This window comes from Trichosurus vulpecula, chromosome 3 (assembly GCF_011100635.1).
Source record: "Trichosurus vulpecula isolate mTriVul1 chromosome 3, mTriVul1.pri, whole genome shotgun sequence".
In the NCBI taxonomy this organism is placed as follows: Eukaryota; Metazoa; Chordata; class Mammalia; order Diprotodontia; family Phalangeridae; genus Trichosurus; species Trichosurus vulpecula.
This window is the reverse complement of record NC_050575.1, coordinates 229765465-229782994: the sequence shown is the minus strand read 5'-3', so window position 1 is coordinate 229782994 and position 17530 is coordinate 229765465. Positions and strand designations below refer to the sequence as shown.

The 17530-nt window shown below is 38.5% G+C and overlaps 1 protein-coding gene across 1 annotated transcript in view; it reads right to left on the bottom strand.

The window, feature by feature from the left end:
• Nucleotides 1-14880, bottom strand: part of PDIA6 (protein disulfide isomerase family A member 6) — a 33860-nt gene extending 18980 nt beyond the window's left edge. Inside the window, exons 1-6 of the mRNA XM_036749495.1 lie at nucleotides 14647-14880; nucleotides 8055-8196; nucleotides 5716-5773; nucleotides 3856-3982; nucleotides 1011-1108; nucleotides 22-152 (exon numbers count right to left, since the gene is read on the bottom strand). Of these exons, the coding sequence (XP_036605390.1) occupies nucleotides 22-152; nucleotides 1011-1108; nucleotides 3856-3982; nucleotides 5716-5773; nucleotides 8055-8196; nucleotides 14647-14665 (575 nt within the window). The 5' untranslated portion in view covers nucleotides 14666-14880. The remainder of the gene's footprint in view (nucleotides 1-21; nucleotides 153-1010; nucleotides 1109-3855; nucleotides 3983-5715; nucleotides 5774-8054; nucleotides 8197-14646) is intronic.
• Between the last annotated feature and the right edge of the window lie 2650 nt (nucleotides 14881-17530).

Sequence of the window (17530 nt, the reverse complement as noted above, 5' to 3'; positions counted from 1 at the left end):
GGTAAAAACTGTCCAACTTACTTTTTGCAGTGTCCACACCAAGGAGCATAAAACTCCACCAACCAAACATCATCACTGTCAAGCACATTTTTATCAAAAGTGTCATCTGTCAGTTCAATCACATCCTTCTTGCCTGAACCTTCACTTCGACTCTGTAATTAAAATACATCCAAACCTTAGTTATAACTTAGGAGTAAGATTCAGGGCAATGAATATAATTCTGTATCTAAACTTAAGAAATATTCACACACTCCTGAAAGCTTTGGTTTAATTTCTGCAATTCCAGTGCAAAATGAATAAAAAACAAAAGGTTATCCAGTGTATTAAAAACTTAATTCTAAAGTAACCACACTAAAGAAACTATCTTAGAAATGTATACACATAATACTCTTTCATACATACTAGGAGCTGAAGCTTCAATACTCTCATACTCTTGGAACAAAGACAATTTAAAAACCCCCAAAGAATTTTAAAATGGCTACCCATCTTTGGTTAGAAAAACTGGTGTATGAATGTAGTAGGATATAATTTCTCTCTAAGAAGTGAGGAATGAGGAATCTATAGAAACACAGAAGACCTGGATGAAGTGATCCAAAATGCAGAGAGTAGGAAAACAAACACGACTACAGCAACGTGCATGGAAACAAATGAAGCTAAAACCTGGAATCCTGAACACTTATTTTGACTGATCTTAAGAGTCAGAGATGAGGAAATGCACCTCTAACTTCTAATGGAGGGATGGGAGACTATGGGTATGGAATATTTAATATACTGTTTGATTTGGTTGACATGTAGTACTGCTAAATTTGTAAAGAGTAGTATTAACAAGAGTTAGAAAATTACTCATGCAATACAGCGTCAATACAAGTAATCAGGAAAACTAACAAGGGATGAGGGAGGGGTTGGTTTAGTGAGGGAGGACATAACTATCTGGAAGTGACCAACGTAAAAACAACATAGCATCAATAAAACTATTTTTAAAGTTATCAAAAATAACTAGAAAGCCTTACAGAACTATATCCACCACTTCTTCCACCAAGGCGTTCTTTTACCAGTTGTCGTAAAGAATTAAGAGCAGCATCTACTATAGCTTCACCAGTTCTACCACCTAAAAGGAAAACAAACATAAAATGGTTAATGGTCACGTGTCACAAAAAACAAGCTGGTATCTTTCTGACAACTCAAAAATTGACTAAGTTGCTTTCTAATAGAAAAAGTACATACAGTTCCTATTTTTAAATCATTCTGCTTATTCAATACAGTAATGACTCATTGCTTCATTTTTTTTTGGGGGGGGGGAGCAGTCTTTGTAGTTTTAACAGTGAAAGCAAAAGCATGTGCAATCAGGATTTCCCTTATGTCAATTACTGTAAGATATAGTTAATCAAAATACAATCTACAAATGACAAATATCTATATGTTAAAGGAATAGTCAAGAATCCAAGGAATTCAAGATTTAAAGAAATGTATTAAATGTATAACATTACTGTTATGAAATGTTGACTGGATTACTAATGTTGCAGTATGCTAAAAGGATATGTTACCTAAAAAAATACTTTCAACTTTTGGAGGATATAGACTATCTTCACATATATTTGGTCCAGAGAGCATTTGGGATCCTGCTCAGCTAATCCACCAGTCATGTACAACATAACTTGTGATGTAAATCTTGCTTTCAGAAACTGATGATTCTTTCTTTCTTTTTTTTTTTTGGAGGAGAGAAGGCAAAGCAATTGGGGTTAAGTGACTTGCCTAAGGTCACACAGCTACCAAGTGTGTCAACTGACTGAGGCTGGATTTGAACTCAGGTCCTCCTGACTCCAGGTCCAGTGCTCTATTCACTGTACCACCTAGCTGCCCCAACTGATGATTTAAAAACAAAAAAATACCAACTAAAACCCAAAGACAGAGCTAGCTCAAAACTAGAACAATTAGAGAAATATAAGACAAAAGTTTCACTGAATCTTTGTGATTGTAAGGAAATATAATAAATCTTACATCAATTCCAAGTTCCTCATATTTTAAAAATGAGGGAGTTGAGAGTCACAGTTAAAGTTATTGGGAGACCAAGGATTATAACTCAAAAGTTTCTTGTCTCATAAAGTACTTACTGTTATTTCAACTAATTAACGCTGAACATATCCCTTACTTTTCTAAGTTCCTTTTCAAAATGCTTTGTTCAGCAATAATACCAATTAGTTTTTCCCCTTTATTTTATCTGATTTTATATTTTCATCTAACTTTTCTTAAGTAGAAAAACTACAAGACACTAAATTCTTTAAGGCTCAGTAGTCTGCAGGTCCTATTTCTAACAAAATTATTAATGAAAATAATAATCCTACCAAGCATCTAAAGTGTCAAAAGTGCTAAGAAAAGTATTGTTCTTTCCCTATTTTCTTCCTATCCTTTCAAAATAGTCACAAGGGAGGAGAAAGGAGCCATTTCAACAATGCATGGCCAAAGAATATGAACAGAAAGTTTCAAAATTTAATTCCATTTTTTTTTTTTTTAGCAATCAAGCAATAATTTTCCCCTCTTTGACCTCACCTCACTGGAGATTTAAAAAAAAAAAACAAAACAAATCTGTGTAATGGCAAGCAGGGTGGGACTGTTTTGTTGTCTTTTTTAAGAGTGCTTTTCAGCACTAAGGCAATCAAGTGTCTTTGATGAGCTTTGCCGCTGTTTCAATCAAGAGTCATTGATTGGAAACAATATATATGATGTGGTGCTAGTGATTAAAGATCTTTCCCATACCCTTTTGCTAAGTAGATGCTAAGCCCCTGGGCCCTAAATAGGGTATATATGCTCTGAGGTTGGCATTTTGCTTTTGGGGGCCCACTCATTGGAAGAGCGTGGTGTGGAGACTCTGGGTAGCCATCAAGGATCCCCCCACCTTGAAAAACGCAGATGTTGGTGCTTCTCTCTCTGGTAACTATGTACGCAATGTCTTGGACAGACGGCTAGAAGCCCGTCTGCTGATTTGTGTTATTTTGCTCTGTTTTTATAATTTCTCCTCGTAATTTGTTTGTGTTTTCTCGGAAGTTGAGGATGTTGACTTTTCCCCCGCCCCTGAACTAAGTAACTGATACATGTATGTTTAATTAAAGTGAGACTGTAAACCCTTTAAAGTTGCTTTCCTTAGAAAAGCAGATCAAAGAATCTGTGCTAGAAGCCCTTCTATGTGCTGGTGTTATTGGTCTTACACACCCATAGTACTAGTAAGTAGCACTGTTGTTTCAATCTGAAAACAAAACCCTTGCGACAAATACATACAATTCAGCTGAACAAATTCCCATAATGGTCAGGTCCAAAAACAGACAAGATTTAGTGCCATCTCCTGCCAAAGGTCTGTAACCCCTTGGAAATTACTAGTCCCCTTTACCACCCCTTACCCTGCATATATTTTGCATTTATTCCTCTGTTTCTACTTGGTAGAACACAAGCTCTTAAAAGGCAGGAAATGTTTCAATTCTTCATTGTTTTCCTGGCAGAAAGCAAACAATCAACGTATATCTGTATATGTTAGACCTGTCTGTGTGTGTAGACTGAGATAAGCTCTCTAAGCCTTTGAAATGAGATGTCCTTTTATCCATATGCTATTTCTTCTGTCCCCAGTAGGGGGAGGAACAAGATTGTCATATAGAGGCCATCAGTAGAGGGATATGTGCATCTTACATGTTGAGAAAGACTCAAGTAGCAAGTAAGTGGGAAACACCTGGCAATCTAATTCCACAAATTTTCCAATGACAACTTAAACAATTTAAAAATTAATAATTTAATTATTTAACATGTGGTTTAAATTGAAACAAATAAGCAAAGCCAAAAAAAGGGAGACACAGGAAAATAAATTCTTACCCTGGTAATCTTCTGGTCTATTTTTGTTGGATCCAAAGATCTTAATAGTGGGAAATCCTTGGACTCCATATTGTCCACCTAGGGACTGATGTTTATCTGCATCAACTGCACCAACTCTCACTATATCCTGTTGAAATTCAAATAAACATAATTTTGTACTCACACTTCACAAAGACCTTCTGGATTTCCTAGGCCAGAGTCAACAGCATGATTTCACTATCTTGTTCAAAACTGAATGTTTTTCACATAAATTTCAGAACTGCTTAAATAAAAAAAAGTTATGATATCACGGTTCCAAGTTAAATATAGTAACATTAAAAACTCCCAACATTAATATGTTTTGCCTGGTCAAATTTCTAAGAATCACAAATGCTCTGCACTTGATTGGCTGCATCAGTTTACTTTAAATCACAGTATAAAATTCCCTGCCCATTTGGAGATCTGGCCCATCAGGACCATTCTGGGGATAAAAAAGAATAAAAAATAGTGGAAAAGTCCATGAGTGTGGAAATAGAATTGATCAAAAAGGAATCTCTGCAATTGAGTAAATGAGGAAGGGAGTAAAAAAATGGATTAGTAGGCATAACAGAAGTGAGCTGTGGGAACCATATAAGCAGGTCCACAGAGGTAAATCTAGAAATTATTTTAATTTTTCATTTTTTCCCCTGATATAACTAAATGACATAGCCATAGGAGATGCTATAGTTCATACAATTCAATTCAGTTAAATAAGCTTAAGACCCAATATATGCAAGGTACAATGATACATATGCTTGGATTAAAACATGATAGTACCTGAACTCAAGAAGTTTATGATTTATCAGTGGTTAAGATGAACAAAAATAAATATAACAATGACAGTTCTTTAAGGTTTAGGAAGAACTTTCCTCACTAAAACCCTGAAGATGTTATAATCATTACAATGACCCCTGTTTTAGAAAACAGTAAACTAGAGCTCAGAAAAAGTGTTTTGCCCAAAGTCACAAACAGCTAGGAAGTAGCCTAGCCAGGATACTAACTAGGTCATCTGACTTACAAAGGTGTAACAGAGCTCATGGCAAGTGAGGGACTTGAGGGAAGGATCAAGGAAAGTTTAATTTCATAGAATTGGTGGCACCTGCACCTAACCCTCAGGAAAAAAATGTTTAACAAGTATAGGAAGGTACGGGGCATATAAGCTTCAGGGATTGGGGACACTGAGCACAAACATGGAAGAACACAAAAACTCAGGGAAAAGCTAGTATTCCAGTTTAACTGGAAGATAAGAGAACATGACACGAAGAGCAGTAATATGAAATAAAGCTGAAAAGGTGGCTGATGTTTATGATGTTAGATTAAGGAGTTTCTTTTTTATCCTGCAGACAGTGGGGAAGCACAAAAAGTAGTTATTCAATTTGTACATTAGGAAGATAACTTTAATAGGAGTATAAAGGATGAAATGGATTACTAGAATAGTAATTTACACTGACCACATAATTAAAATAGAAAAAGAGAGACAAATGGTTAGGAAAATATTGTCAAAGTCCAAGTCACAGGTATTGAGAAGCAAAACTAGGCAAGAAAGAAAAGGAGGGTAAGGATGAAAGACTGAGGCAGAATTAATACTAAGTGGATTATAAGATAAGAGGAAATGAGGGATAAATCAACAATAATCAAAGGCAGAATGGAAAACAAAATAGAATTCCTAAGGATTCCACAGGGACTTGACAGTTCAATATATTCAAACTGTGAAACTATGAAAACCAAATTCATAGCTACTACAAAGTTTCTTATCAGATTAAACCCACAAAATCTGCTTATTTTTGAGTGCAAAAGCACAGAGAGTAAATTCAGGTATCTTTGAGAATGGCTGAAACTTACTTTTAAGGCAGTTGCTGCTTTCTTCCATTCTGGTGCTAACCTTTGGCAATGACCACACCTTTATTGAGGGGAGGGGAAGGGGAGAGAAGAGAGGGTAGAAGGTTACCACAAGCCAATGATTAGATTACTTAAATCTCTACTTATAATCACAGAAACAAAATAGACTTTTAGGAATTTTTGGTTAACACTTCAATTAAAAAATGCTAAATTCTGTCTAAATGGTTTGAATAAGCATCAAAGAACTAGAAATCTGAACAGCAGAGCTGAAACTCCATATATCTCAGGCTAGTATTTTACAACTAGCATGCTTTTGGGGGGTGGGGAGAGTGAGAGGATTAAACTTTTAAAAATTAATTTACATTAGTCAAAAAATATTTGAAACAGAAAAATGATATAGGATGTTCACCTGAAACACAAGTAATAATTTCAAAAGTTATAAATTTAAAAACCAAACCCCAGCCCGGGAACATGGTATAATATACTGGGAATCACCTGTGTTCTTCAATCCTAATCTTTTAGTTATTTGCAATCACTGACCCAGACATACAAGGTTATACTTTATTGATGGACACGGAGTACGACACTTAACAAATAATATACTTTTGCCATATAAACTCAGTCACATCAGGGGCCAGATTTTTATAAAATAATGTGTTATTTATGTAAACACCTTTGTCTAAACAGGATCACAGTACCTCTACCTGTTAAGATTATATCAGGTGTGCACATCAAGATGTTATAATGTTCAATGTATGTAAATAGCAAAACCTCTAATTTGATATTGTTACTCAAATCTCTATTAACATATGTTTTGTGTGTAGAATGGTAGATCATTTTAACAACAGTATTATAAAGGCAGCTTGGCAGAGTGGCTAGTCTTAGGCTCAGATTTCAGGACCTCTGTTCAAATCCCACCTCCAGAACCTAACACTTAATAGCTTAGTGATTCTGGGTAAATCTCTTAACTTCTATTTGCCTCCAGCACTAAGACTTTTGTACAATCATAAATGACTCCATGGAGGAAATTTTTACACTAACAGTTCCTTTAAAGATGAAATCATAGAGATTCCCTATATTTGTGTAAAACAATAATATTCCTTATGTAGCACTGAATACTGAGTTCCTTTCTCAAATAATATATTGCTAAATAGTTTTAATGTTGTCATTTATTAAAACACACATTCTTCAAAAAGGCAATCCATGCACATTATATGTAACTATCAACCATGTTGCTATTCATTAAATAAAATCACTTTGCATGAGTTATTTCAACTGATGCCTAGTTTCCATCCTACCAAATTTTTAATTACACAAGTTCATCGAAAAGCAATTTTTAACATTTCCATTGATAAATATTAAAAACTTGAGATTTTTACTTTTAAATTCACTGATATTTTCTTTTATAATACAAACATTCCAAAAAAAACCCCTTTACAAAGTACACCCCCATCCCTCAAAAAGTTAAATTATCAACTAGTATGGTGTTATACTAAATGGACATATGTGACTAGAATTTGTTAGCACAAGCTTTTTTTCCCTTTTCATCTAGACTGATGATTTCATTAATACAGAACACTCCTTGATAAGGAAGGTCCTCCTATTGGAGATCTGCAGCTGTCTCCAACTTAGAGAATTACCTGGGGACACTGACAGGTTAAGTGATTTGCCTTTGGACACATAATATATATTAGAAATGGAATTTTAATACAGGTCTTCCTCACTCTGAGGCTAGTTCTCTATCCACTACAATGCTGAGGACAATTTTTTAATTAAATGTTTTCTACTTCCCTTGGAGAGGTTCTTTGTTTTGGGTAAATTATCAATTTTTATATAAAATGAAAACCTTGAGACCCAGTTACTTTCAACTTATACCAACTATATATTAAGATGAATAAGACGAGTAGCTAGAAGGTGTATTTCAGTAAACAATTTGCTTAAAGAAACTGAAAAAATAATTCTTGATTCTATTTTATCCATAAACATTTGGACATAATAAATGCAGTTACCATTATTAATTTTTATGCAACACAGTTCAACCTCTGTAGGTATTATCACAATATCAAAGTATTTTCTAATTGTTGATTTTTTAAACAACTTTCTCTATAATAAACACTCATTTTTACTACTTTTTCTCCGTAATGTTTTCCAATATCTCCAACCATTTAAGTACTTGACTGAGTTCCCCCAATTATCTTCCACTAGCTTCTCCTTAGGTAAGAAACCAAATAATCCAATATCAAGTTTCTTTTATTATACTAATAATTTCCTCAAGTTTTATACTTGAGCATGTATCAATACTTTGATATCATAGTGCTTACAACTACAACATACATACTTACCATGGAGCATAGAATTCTATAAGCCACAAACTGTTACTCTGAATAACTTCACGGTTGAAATTGGAAGGAGTCAGTTCTATCACATCATCACTGGAGGAATATAAGCCATTCACACCCAGAAATAAGGCACAGCTTATCAGTCCTAGGATAAAAGCACAACCACACTATCAAAAAGATGTGGAGGGATTAATCTTCTACTCCCCATCCCACCCCTAGTGTTGGCTCCATACAGAAGACCCTTGCCTGCTTACTTCTAGAATAACCCTGCAAGGGATTTTCATGGATAAACACTACAAATGGCAACAAATTTTACAGCTATGTTATGGGCTAAATGCGTTCCTGATAGCTACCTTGGGGATCTAACACCACACCACCATTTATAAAAATCTCTATAGCAAAAAACTCGAGCGCTAAACAATTGGCTTCAAAGCCCTTTCAGATCACACATATTCAGAAGCTAAGGTCACTCTATACACCATTTTCTTTTGTGCAAATTGTTGAACAATGTACAGTCTGTGTTCATACGTTATCTCATTTGATCCTCATATCATCACAACATAAGAAGGGGGAAAATCAAGGCTAAGAAAGGTTGTGACACTCAACTAGTAAATGGAAAACCCAAGTTAAAAATCCAGGTCTTCTGGCCCCTGCCTGATTCTGTGCTTTCCATTACATGATGCTGCCTTTATCGTGAGAAAGGGAATGGTACAAATGGAAAGAGTATTTACATGGGAAGATAAAAAATTATAATAAAGATAATAATATAATAACAACAGCTAGCATTATCTAGGGCTTTACACATCACCTCACTTTATCCTCGCTACAACTCTGGGATATAGTTGCTATTACTATTCCCCATTTTACAGATAAGCAAAATCAGACAGAGAGAGGTTACATGACTTACACAGCCCAGACTCACACGGCTAGGTGTCTGAGGCCAAATCTGAACTCATGTCTTCCTGACTACAACACTACCTACACCCTGCTATCTATCTAGCTCCTTCCATTCCTCTAATCAGCTTCACTCCGAATACCCTCCTTTCATCTCTCTCAACAAAAATATTAAGGTACAATGCCGGGTATTAGTGGCATACAAGTAAAATATCGAAAAAATTAAAAATAAAAATTAAATCTAAAGAAAACACTGAACAACTTGGTGGAGGGGGTTGGAGAGAAATCAGGGAAAGCTTCAACCTAGAAAGCAGCAGCTGGGTTGAGACTTGAAGAATTCTGAACATAGATGAGGCAATGTGTTCCAGGTATTGGAATGGACTGAGAATGAATAGATGTGAGAGACTGTGTGAAGTCAGAGTAATAGCTAACTTGCCAGTATGACTGGAACGCAAAGCAAATGAAAGGTAGTAGTATAAAGTAAGCCTGGAAAGGAGAATGGAGCCAGATATTAGTTTTAAACACTAGGGTGAGGCATTTCTATATGATCCTGTAGGCAGAGGGCATGGATGACATAGGAAATTTTGAGCAAGGGAAGACACAAGTATTAGAAATATTGTCGGCTGTGCAGAAGACACTGGAGAGGAAAGACTAGAAGCAGGGAGACAAACAGGATATTACAGTAGTAGAGGCCAATGATGACGAGAATTGGAACTTTGGGAATCAAGAGAAGGAAACTGATGCAGATGAAAAGAGAAGTCATGGAGGTAGAAAAAAGATTGACAACGTGATAATCAGAGACTGGATTTGTAAGGGAGGAAGATTAGTTAAGGATAATTCCGACGTTTTGAGTATAGGTGACCAAAAGAATGACAGTACTTTTCAACAGAAAAAGGGAAGAGCTCCTAAGAGAGTAGAGTTTAGGTGGAAAGAAGATGAGTTCTGCCTCTGAAACCTTGAGGCTGAGAAGAGATATCTGATAGGTCAGTGGAAGAACTGTGGCTGGAATCTAGCACAAGGATTAGCAATGGTCATGTAGATTTTAGAGTCATATACATAGGAATTATCTAAGAGAAGACAATGACCTAGGAAACACTTAACTTAAGAGGGCAAGAGATGGATGATGATGATCATGCATCAAAGTCTATAGCCAGACAGGAAGACAACCAAAGAAAAGCATCCAAAAAGGGTAAGTCAATAGTATATATGAGCTCTAGAGAGGTCAGAGTGGATGAGGATTAAAAGACCATCAGATTAAGTAATCAAAAAGATCATTTCAGTAGAGAAGCACGGGACTAGAAGCCAGACCAGTAAGGGCTGAAGACTAGGTAATGAGAAAAGAGAGATAACAGGAGAGTTGATAATTCTATGACTTTAGCAGTGAAAAGGAAATATATAGGATAACTTGAGTGGACAGTGTGTCAACTGAAGGTTAAAGAATGAAATAAATCTGACCATGTACACAGGCGGTGGAAAGAGTTGACAGATACATTAGAGAGATGATCCACAGGACAAATTCCTGGAGATGGGATCTAGGGGCCGGGGAGAGGGGTTGACCCCTGTTTCTTCAAGACAGAATAGGTAAAGATGTGGAGGGGTTTTGAGGTACGGAACAAGAAAGATGAAGGTCATAGTATGTGGTTCCTATTTCCCTAATAAAGGTATCCTCTTGAAGTCCACCTCAAATGCCATTTTCTTCACGAAACCTTTGTTTTTCATCTCTCCAACACACTCGTACAGTACTGTGATCTTTGAACCTTATCCTAACTAGGCTGCTTCCCAAGGATTTGTATATAAAGCCTGATGGTTACGAAGTCAATGGCTGAGAACAGTTTTTCTTAACTCTATCTCAGCACTAGCTTAAAGTTGCTTCCTCTCAAACTATCACTGAAATATATCAAGCTCCTGAGATAAATATACCTCAAAGCAAGATGCGCTTTATATATAAACGTCTTTGGACTCCTGTTCTATTTTCAAGCTAGACGTAAGCTTAATCATCTACTCTTTGGATTAGAAGCCATGGTGACATATCCCCCACTCAAAGAATATCTCTAGGCTTAAGCAGGTGGTAGAAAACCGAAGGTCTTTTCACCACTCATACCTTCAGGAATATAGTGCACGGCCTATCCTTTTGAAGGTGCTCTACATCCCAGCCTTTCTATTCAATGATGGCACTAATGGTATCATTTCAGGAGAGCAGCTATTTTAATAGTTAGATGGTATTTTGCTGATTCCTCTTTCAAATGAGGTTCCCTACATTCTTGAAAACTAATGGAGTTTACACTAATTGAGTTATGTATGACATATTAGAAACTACACAAGGACTTCTAGCCAAGATCACTGTCTGAATGGAGACTGACCAGGTAACATGCACCTACTTTAGCAAAAACTGAAATTCATACCAGATTGAATAATGAATCCAATAATAAAACTTATAGCAAATGGCTTCTTCTGCTGCAGAACTATACAAAATGTCAACCATAAGAGTAGGAAAGAACAGGAAAGGAGGCCACCAGTAAAGCCAAGACCAGTACCAATACAGATAAACAAGATAGTAGCTTTCCATTGCAACCAGAAACACATGTAGCTGGCAGGTCTGTGTCTGGAGGTAGCAACAGTTGCCCCTTATGCCTTAAAGTCCCAGGTTGGAGACCCTGAAGTTGAAGCAGCATTAAAACCAAAACAGTCCAGGTGGCCAGTCTCCAAGTTCCCTAGCACTCTGTTCTGAGATGCTACTGATGACCTTAGAGTCAATGCTATGAATCTCAAGATTCAGAGGGTCCCAGAATGTGTGATTTAGGGAGAGATAAAGCAGAGGCAAAGTCAGAGCCTGGCTCAAAACTCAAATCAAGGAACTAAAACTGGAAAGATGGTAAGATGAACAAAAAGGAGAATAATTATAACAATGGCAAGCATAAATTCAAAGGAAAAAAATGATTTTTTACAAGCACTACATAAATACTTAGAAAAAGTGAAACAAAAGCTCTGGGGTAAAGAAATGGAAGGAGAATAAACAGCTTAGAAAATGATGTGGTGAACCCTACCCAAGCAATGTACTCCCTGAAAACTAGGATAGACATCAATGACTCTATGACACAGCCCAAAACATTAGGACAAAATCAAGACTGAAAAAAAAAATGCAAGATATCTTACACCAAAGAAAACTAATAATCGAAAAGTCATTAGACTCCCTGAAAACAATGATTAAAAAAAAAGTTTGGCCACTGAATTTCACGAAGTCATAAACGATAATAACCCAGATCTATTAGAACCAGAGGGTAAAATGAAGATACAAAGAAACCATTTATCATAGCCTCAAAACACAAATGACAAAGTCCCAGAACTGCCACAGCCCAAATCAAGAGCTCCCATGTCAAAAAAAAAATACAGGAAGTCTAGCTCTGAGTTCAAATGCTGAGTAACCACTTAAGATCACATTGAGATCTTAGAGTACTACAAAGATAAAAGCTTACAATCAAGAATAATATGTCCCGTGAAGCTAAATATAATCCTATGGGGGGGCAGTGGATCTTTAATGGAAGAGAGGATGTTCAATCACTTCTCTAGAAAAGATCAAATGGTAAATTTAATTGAACAACTGGAAAAGGCTATTTGATGATGAGGGGAAGGGAGGGAACAAGTGTTCCTTCAGTCTTAAGTTTTCAAAGTAATTAAGAAAGCTAAACAAGAAAACAGTATTTGGGGGTGGACTGTTCTGAGGGCTTTAATGGGGCAAGAGAATGAAGACTAAAAGGAATACACTAGTGTAGAGAGGAAGAAAGGGCTGCAATTTGCTCTTTCTCAAAATTGGAGAACATATAAAAATGGCAGAGAGGGGGCAAGTATCAGAAGAACCTCACTTTTACCTGAAAAGGAGATAAGTTCAACCCACGCACAGTTTGGTGTAAAAACACAAGAAAACAAACAGGAATAAGAAGAAGGCAAGGTAAAAAAACACCAGGGAAAATATAAAGTAAAGCAAACCTTCTGATTCTGAAGGTGTGGTTAAAAATATCTATAACCTAAGGGGGTGTCCATCAGTGGCTGAACAAATCATGATATACGAATTTACTGTGCCATAAAAAAGGACAAAAGATACTTTCAAAGAATCCCAGGTATTATGAACTAATACAAAGTTCAAATGAGCAGAAACGAAAGAACAAATTTCACAAATAAAATAATGTTGTAAAAGAAAAACAATTGTGAAAATCAAAGGATTCAGATCAGTGCAAGGACCAACCACGCCTCCCCAGAGGATCTATGATGAAGTATGTTACTTCCTGAAAGAGGGGTGATGCTAAAAGAGACATACGCTTTTGTACACGGCCACTGTGTGGATTCCTTTTCCTTGACCACGTCTATTATAAAGAACTTTCCTCCTTTCTCCGTGTCTTCCTCTCTCTCTTTTTAAAATTAGGTAACCAAAAGTTTGGAGACTACTTATGAAATTTTTTTTTAAATAGAAGAAAATAGTTTTGCAAGTAATGTGTAATTTATTATACTTTTTAAAAAGCTAGTGGAAAGGAGAATCACAGTTGCATATACGATCTTGTTTTTGTGCTCTGATATATATATATATATATATATATATCTATATATATATATATGTAGAGAGAGAGAGAGAGAGAGAGAGAGAGAGAGAGAGAGAGAGAGAGAGTTTTTTGGTGTCTAAGTTCAGAATATTAAAAGGTTATATAAGAGAACTTAATAGGCTAATTCCTAGATCTTAACTTAAGGCCTCCAAACAAAAAAAATCCCACATATCACTATAAAAAATAAGAAAACAAAACAACTTAATTTCTAAACTGATCTATACTGTTTCTAAATTTATTTTCATCCTTCTAGTCACTGATGAAAGACATCAGTAATATCTCAATTATCTAAATACCTAGAATCTGTGTGCAGATGATCTGGCATCTGTAACTTCTATTTCTCTATTGCATTCTCTGTGAAGCTTTCCCCACCCCCACCATCCCAATTCACAGAACGCTCAAAGTTTTGCCAAGGAAAGGCCTCCCGGCCCACCCCAAACTGACGCCCCCCACCGGCATCATTTCCTCCCCTACAGGAAGAACTTCCTCCACAAGGGTTCTTCACTAGTGGGTCCCACCCCTCTCCCCCACGCCCAGCGCAGCCCCTCACACACACCATCTCCCGCCCACAGTCTGACCCCTACTCACGCGGCTCACAGATAGCAGCACCCCGCCCCAAAGGAGTGGCCTTCAGGGTTTATCCTTCTTCCTTAAGCCCGGCTCTTACTCTTCACCGGGGTGCTCCGGGGTCCCTCAGTCCCCCGCCCCAAGTACGCCAAACTCAAGCCAGCTAAGACCCCTCCCCCACCACGCCGCGATCCCAAAGTCCTTCACTTTTATTGTCAAACTCCCCGCACCGCCGCCACCCCCACCCCCATCAAGACCCCCTCCCCCGCTTTCCCCCCAATCCGGCTCATCCTCACGCGCTGCTCTTTCCCATCCTTCCCCACCACGACGGCGTGTCCAAGCCCTGGGCGCTCCCCGACCGGAGCCCACCCCCTCCACTGGCCGGTTGGGCCGCCACAATGGCCGCGGGGGGTCGGGGGGCGGAGGATGAAGCCGGCAGCCCGCAAGCGCTTCTCCCCCTCCCCACGCCGCCTCACCATCGCTTTCCCAACGGCCGCCTCCGCGCGGGCGCGCGCCCGCTCACTCGCCAACCAAGCGCTTACCGAACCCTAGGCCGGTCATGTTGAGGAGCGCCCCGGGGGCACCGCTGCAATAAGAGCCGCCGCTGCAACCCCGCTCGCCCGCTCCCTCAGCTACCCGCCCGCTCTCTCCTCAGTGGCCCCGCCGGCCCGGCGAACCCCTCCCTCCGCCCAGGAGGGGCGGGGAGGGAAGCAGGAGAGCTGCAATAGCAGCGAGAGAGGGATGTCGAGAAAACGCTCGCCAAGCCGTGGCCGCCCCTCATTGGTCCACGGGTTCTTCACTTATTTGAATAGCCAATGGGAGTTGGCCGGGTAGAGAATCACGTCTTTATAGACAGTGAGTGGGGGAGGGCACCTAGCTTCAGTACCCTGCCTCCTGTCTTCTTCGCGTCCGGTCTTTTTCGGTTCAGAGGCTCAACCCCGCCCCTTCCCGTCGCCGGAGTCCCGCCTCGAGTCATCCCACGTGTCTCCTCACTTTGTTCTTCCTATCCTCAGTTACTCAGCTCTTTGCCTGTATGTTTCTCAGTGCCTTCCATTTAATAATTAATATTTATAATATAGCATTCATGTAGCGCCTTAAGTTTTGCAGTGCGCTTTACATGTACTATGCTTATTCCCATTTTACAGATAAAGAGACAGGTTAAGTGATTTGCCCAGGGTTGCACAGCTATTAAGTGTCTAAGGCAGCACTTGAATTCAGGTCTGTCCTGACCTTGCCAGCCAGCTATCCTAATGCTTTTTATTAGAATAGAAGAAGTCATCTAATCCAACCTGTACCTGAACATAGACTTACATCCAAAACATACCTGACAAGACACCGTCTGATCTCCGCTTCTATACTTCTGGTGTTGGGAGCTTACCACCTCAGTAGGCAGCCTATTTATGGTAACTTAAAATCAATTTATTGAGCATAAAGCGTGCCAGGATCCGGGGAAACAAATACAAAGTGAATTAGCCAACAAGCATTTATTAAGCTCCTACTTTGTGACTATGCTGGGCATTGTGCTAAATGCTGGGAAAATAGAGGAATGAAGTTTCAGTCTTCAAGGAACTTCCCTCGAATCTTTCGCATACCTTCCTCCCCTTCCTCTGCTTTCCCAGTCTTCTAAAGCAGAGGGAAGGGAACAGGTGGGATCAAGTATTTACAGACCACCTACTGTGTGCCAGGCATTATGCTAAATGCTTTACAATATTATTTCATTGGATAATAACTGTAAAATAATTAGTATGAAGCCTTCCGAACTCAGCTAAAACAAAGGACATGTGATTCCACTGATGTGTCCTTAAGGTGATGGGCCTTCTCTCATACCCTGCTAGCCTGACATTTTGAGGGCAGATATACATTCCGTCTCTGGACTGGTACTTGAAGCCTTTCCAGCTTGGGAGGACCTGCCAGAACTTGCCTGCTGTTGGCATAGTCTTTGAGACTTGTGTGTCACCTTCACCCCATGATGAGGTATCAGAGGAGATACAAGGACCGAGCCATCATTACATTTAATCTATTTTTCTTCCTAAGAATGAGTTTTTCTTTGGCCCTGGAGAACCCAATTACTGTATTAATGACTAAGTGTTAAGTGTCTCAGAATTTTTGGATGAAATTTTCATTAGCTGTGTGACATTGGGTAAATCATTGAGTCTATTTAAGCTTCAGTTTCTCTATCTGTAAGATGAGGGGGTTAGTCTAGACGATTTCCAATTCCAGCTCTAACATGCAGTTTTCTAAAGGAAGCATTGTATTTTGTAGATCAAATATGTGTTATGACAAAGAATATATTAACAACAACAAAAAATGGATTTAAAGCTGGAAGGGGCCTTACTTTAGTCTTTTATTTTGCTGAAGAGGAAATTTAGGTTAAATCATTTGTCCAGGATTTGAACCCAAGTATTCTGAACCCAGACACCATGCTTTTATTATTGTTAGGAAAATGCTGATGTGTCTGTTCAAAACTTCTATTCGTCAATAGTTCCTTGATGCTTCTCAAATAAAGCCCATATCCTTTGGCTAGCATTCGAAGTTTTCCACAATCTAGCAGGACCCATATATATAATTTTACTCTATTCCCTACCTTGTAGTCTATCACAACTTGCCTCTTATATCTTGCCTTCCATGCCTTAGAGTCCCTCTTCTTCCACTCCTGCAGCCTTTCCCCTCCCCTTCATCCTCATCTAAGAAAATCCCAGCCATCCTTTAAGACTTGGCTTGAGGCACCTCTTCCTTGAAGCCTTCCCTAATTCCCTCAGTCAGAAATGAAGATCCTTATTCTGACTTCTTGTAGCATTTTCTACCTTTCCTTTTGTTGTTCTCTTTTGCACCATCAGAGAGATTTACCACAAGAAAAGGAAAGGGGGTCATTTACATCTGTCACTCTGTGGTTATCCACAAACTGTCAAGAGAAAGCCCCCAGCACATTTGATGGGATCTCTGTGGAGGATTTACTCGTAAGAATTACCCTGAATGATAAGGTGTGGATGGGCTGTGATCACCATCATATACAGGAAGACCTACATGGGTGAGAGAGCACTGAACAGTCAAACTATTGAAGTTATTTTCTATGTGTATTTGCATATTCTTCCCATTCTTGCCTAAATAGTAAGTTCCAAGCCAGTAGAGATCAGTGTGAAGAGACTAGTATATCGATTTTTTGCATCTTTCTTAGCCCCTATTATGGTGCTAGTGGACTCTGTGTTTGAGTAAGCACAGTAAGTACTTATTGAATTCATGTACTTATTGAAAAGTCATTATATTCTTAGTCCTTTCTCTCAAGAAACATTTATAGGCATAGTTCTTTCCTTTTTGGGGGGAGGCCAAGGGGTCTTGACCTGTGATTTCACTGGTCCTGGGAACTCCTGGGGAAGAAATGGCCTCTACCAATACAGATCCTCCAGTCAGACTCAGAATTGCCCAGGG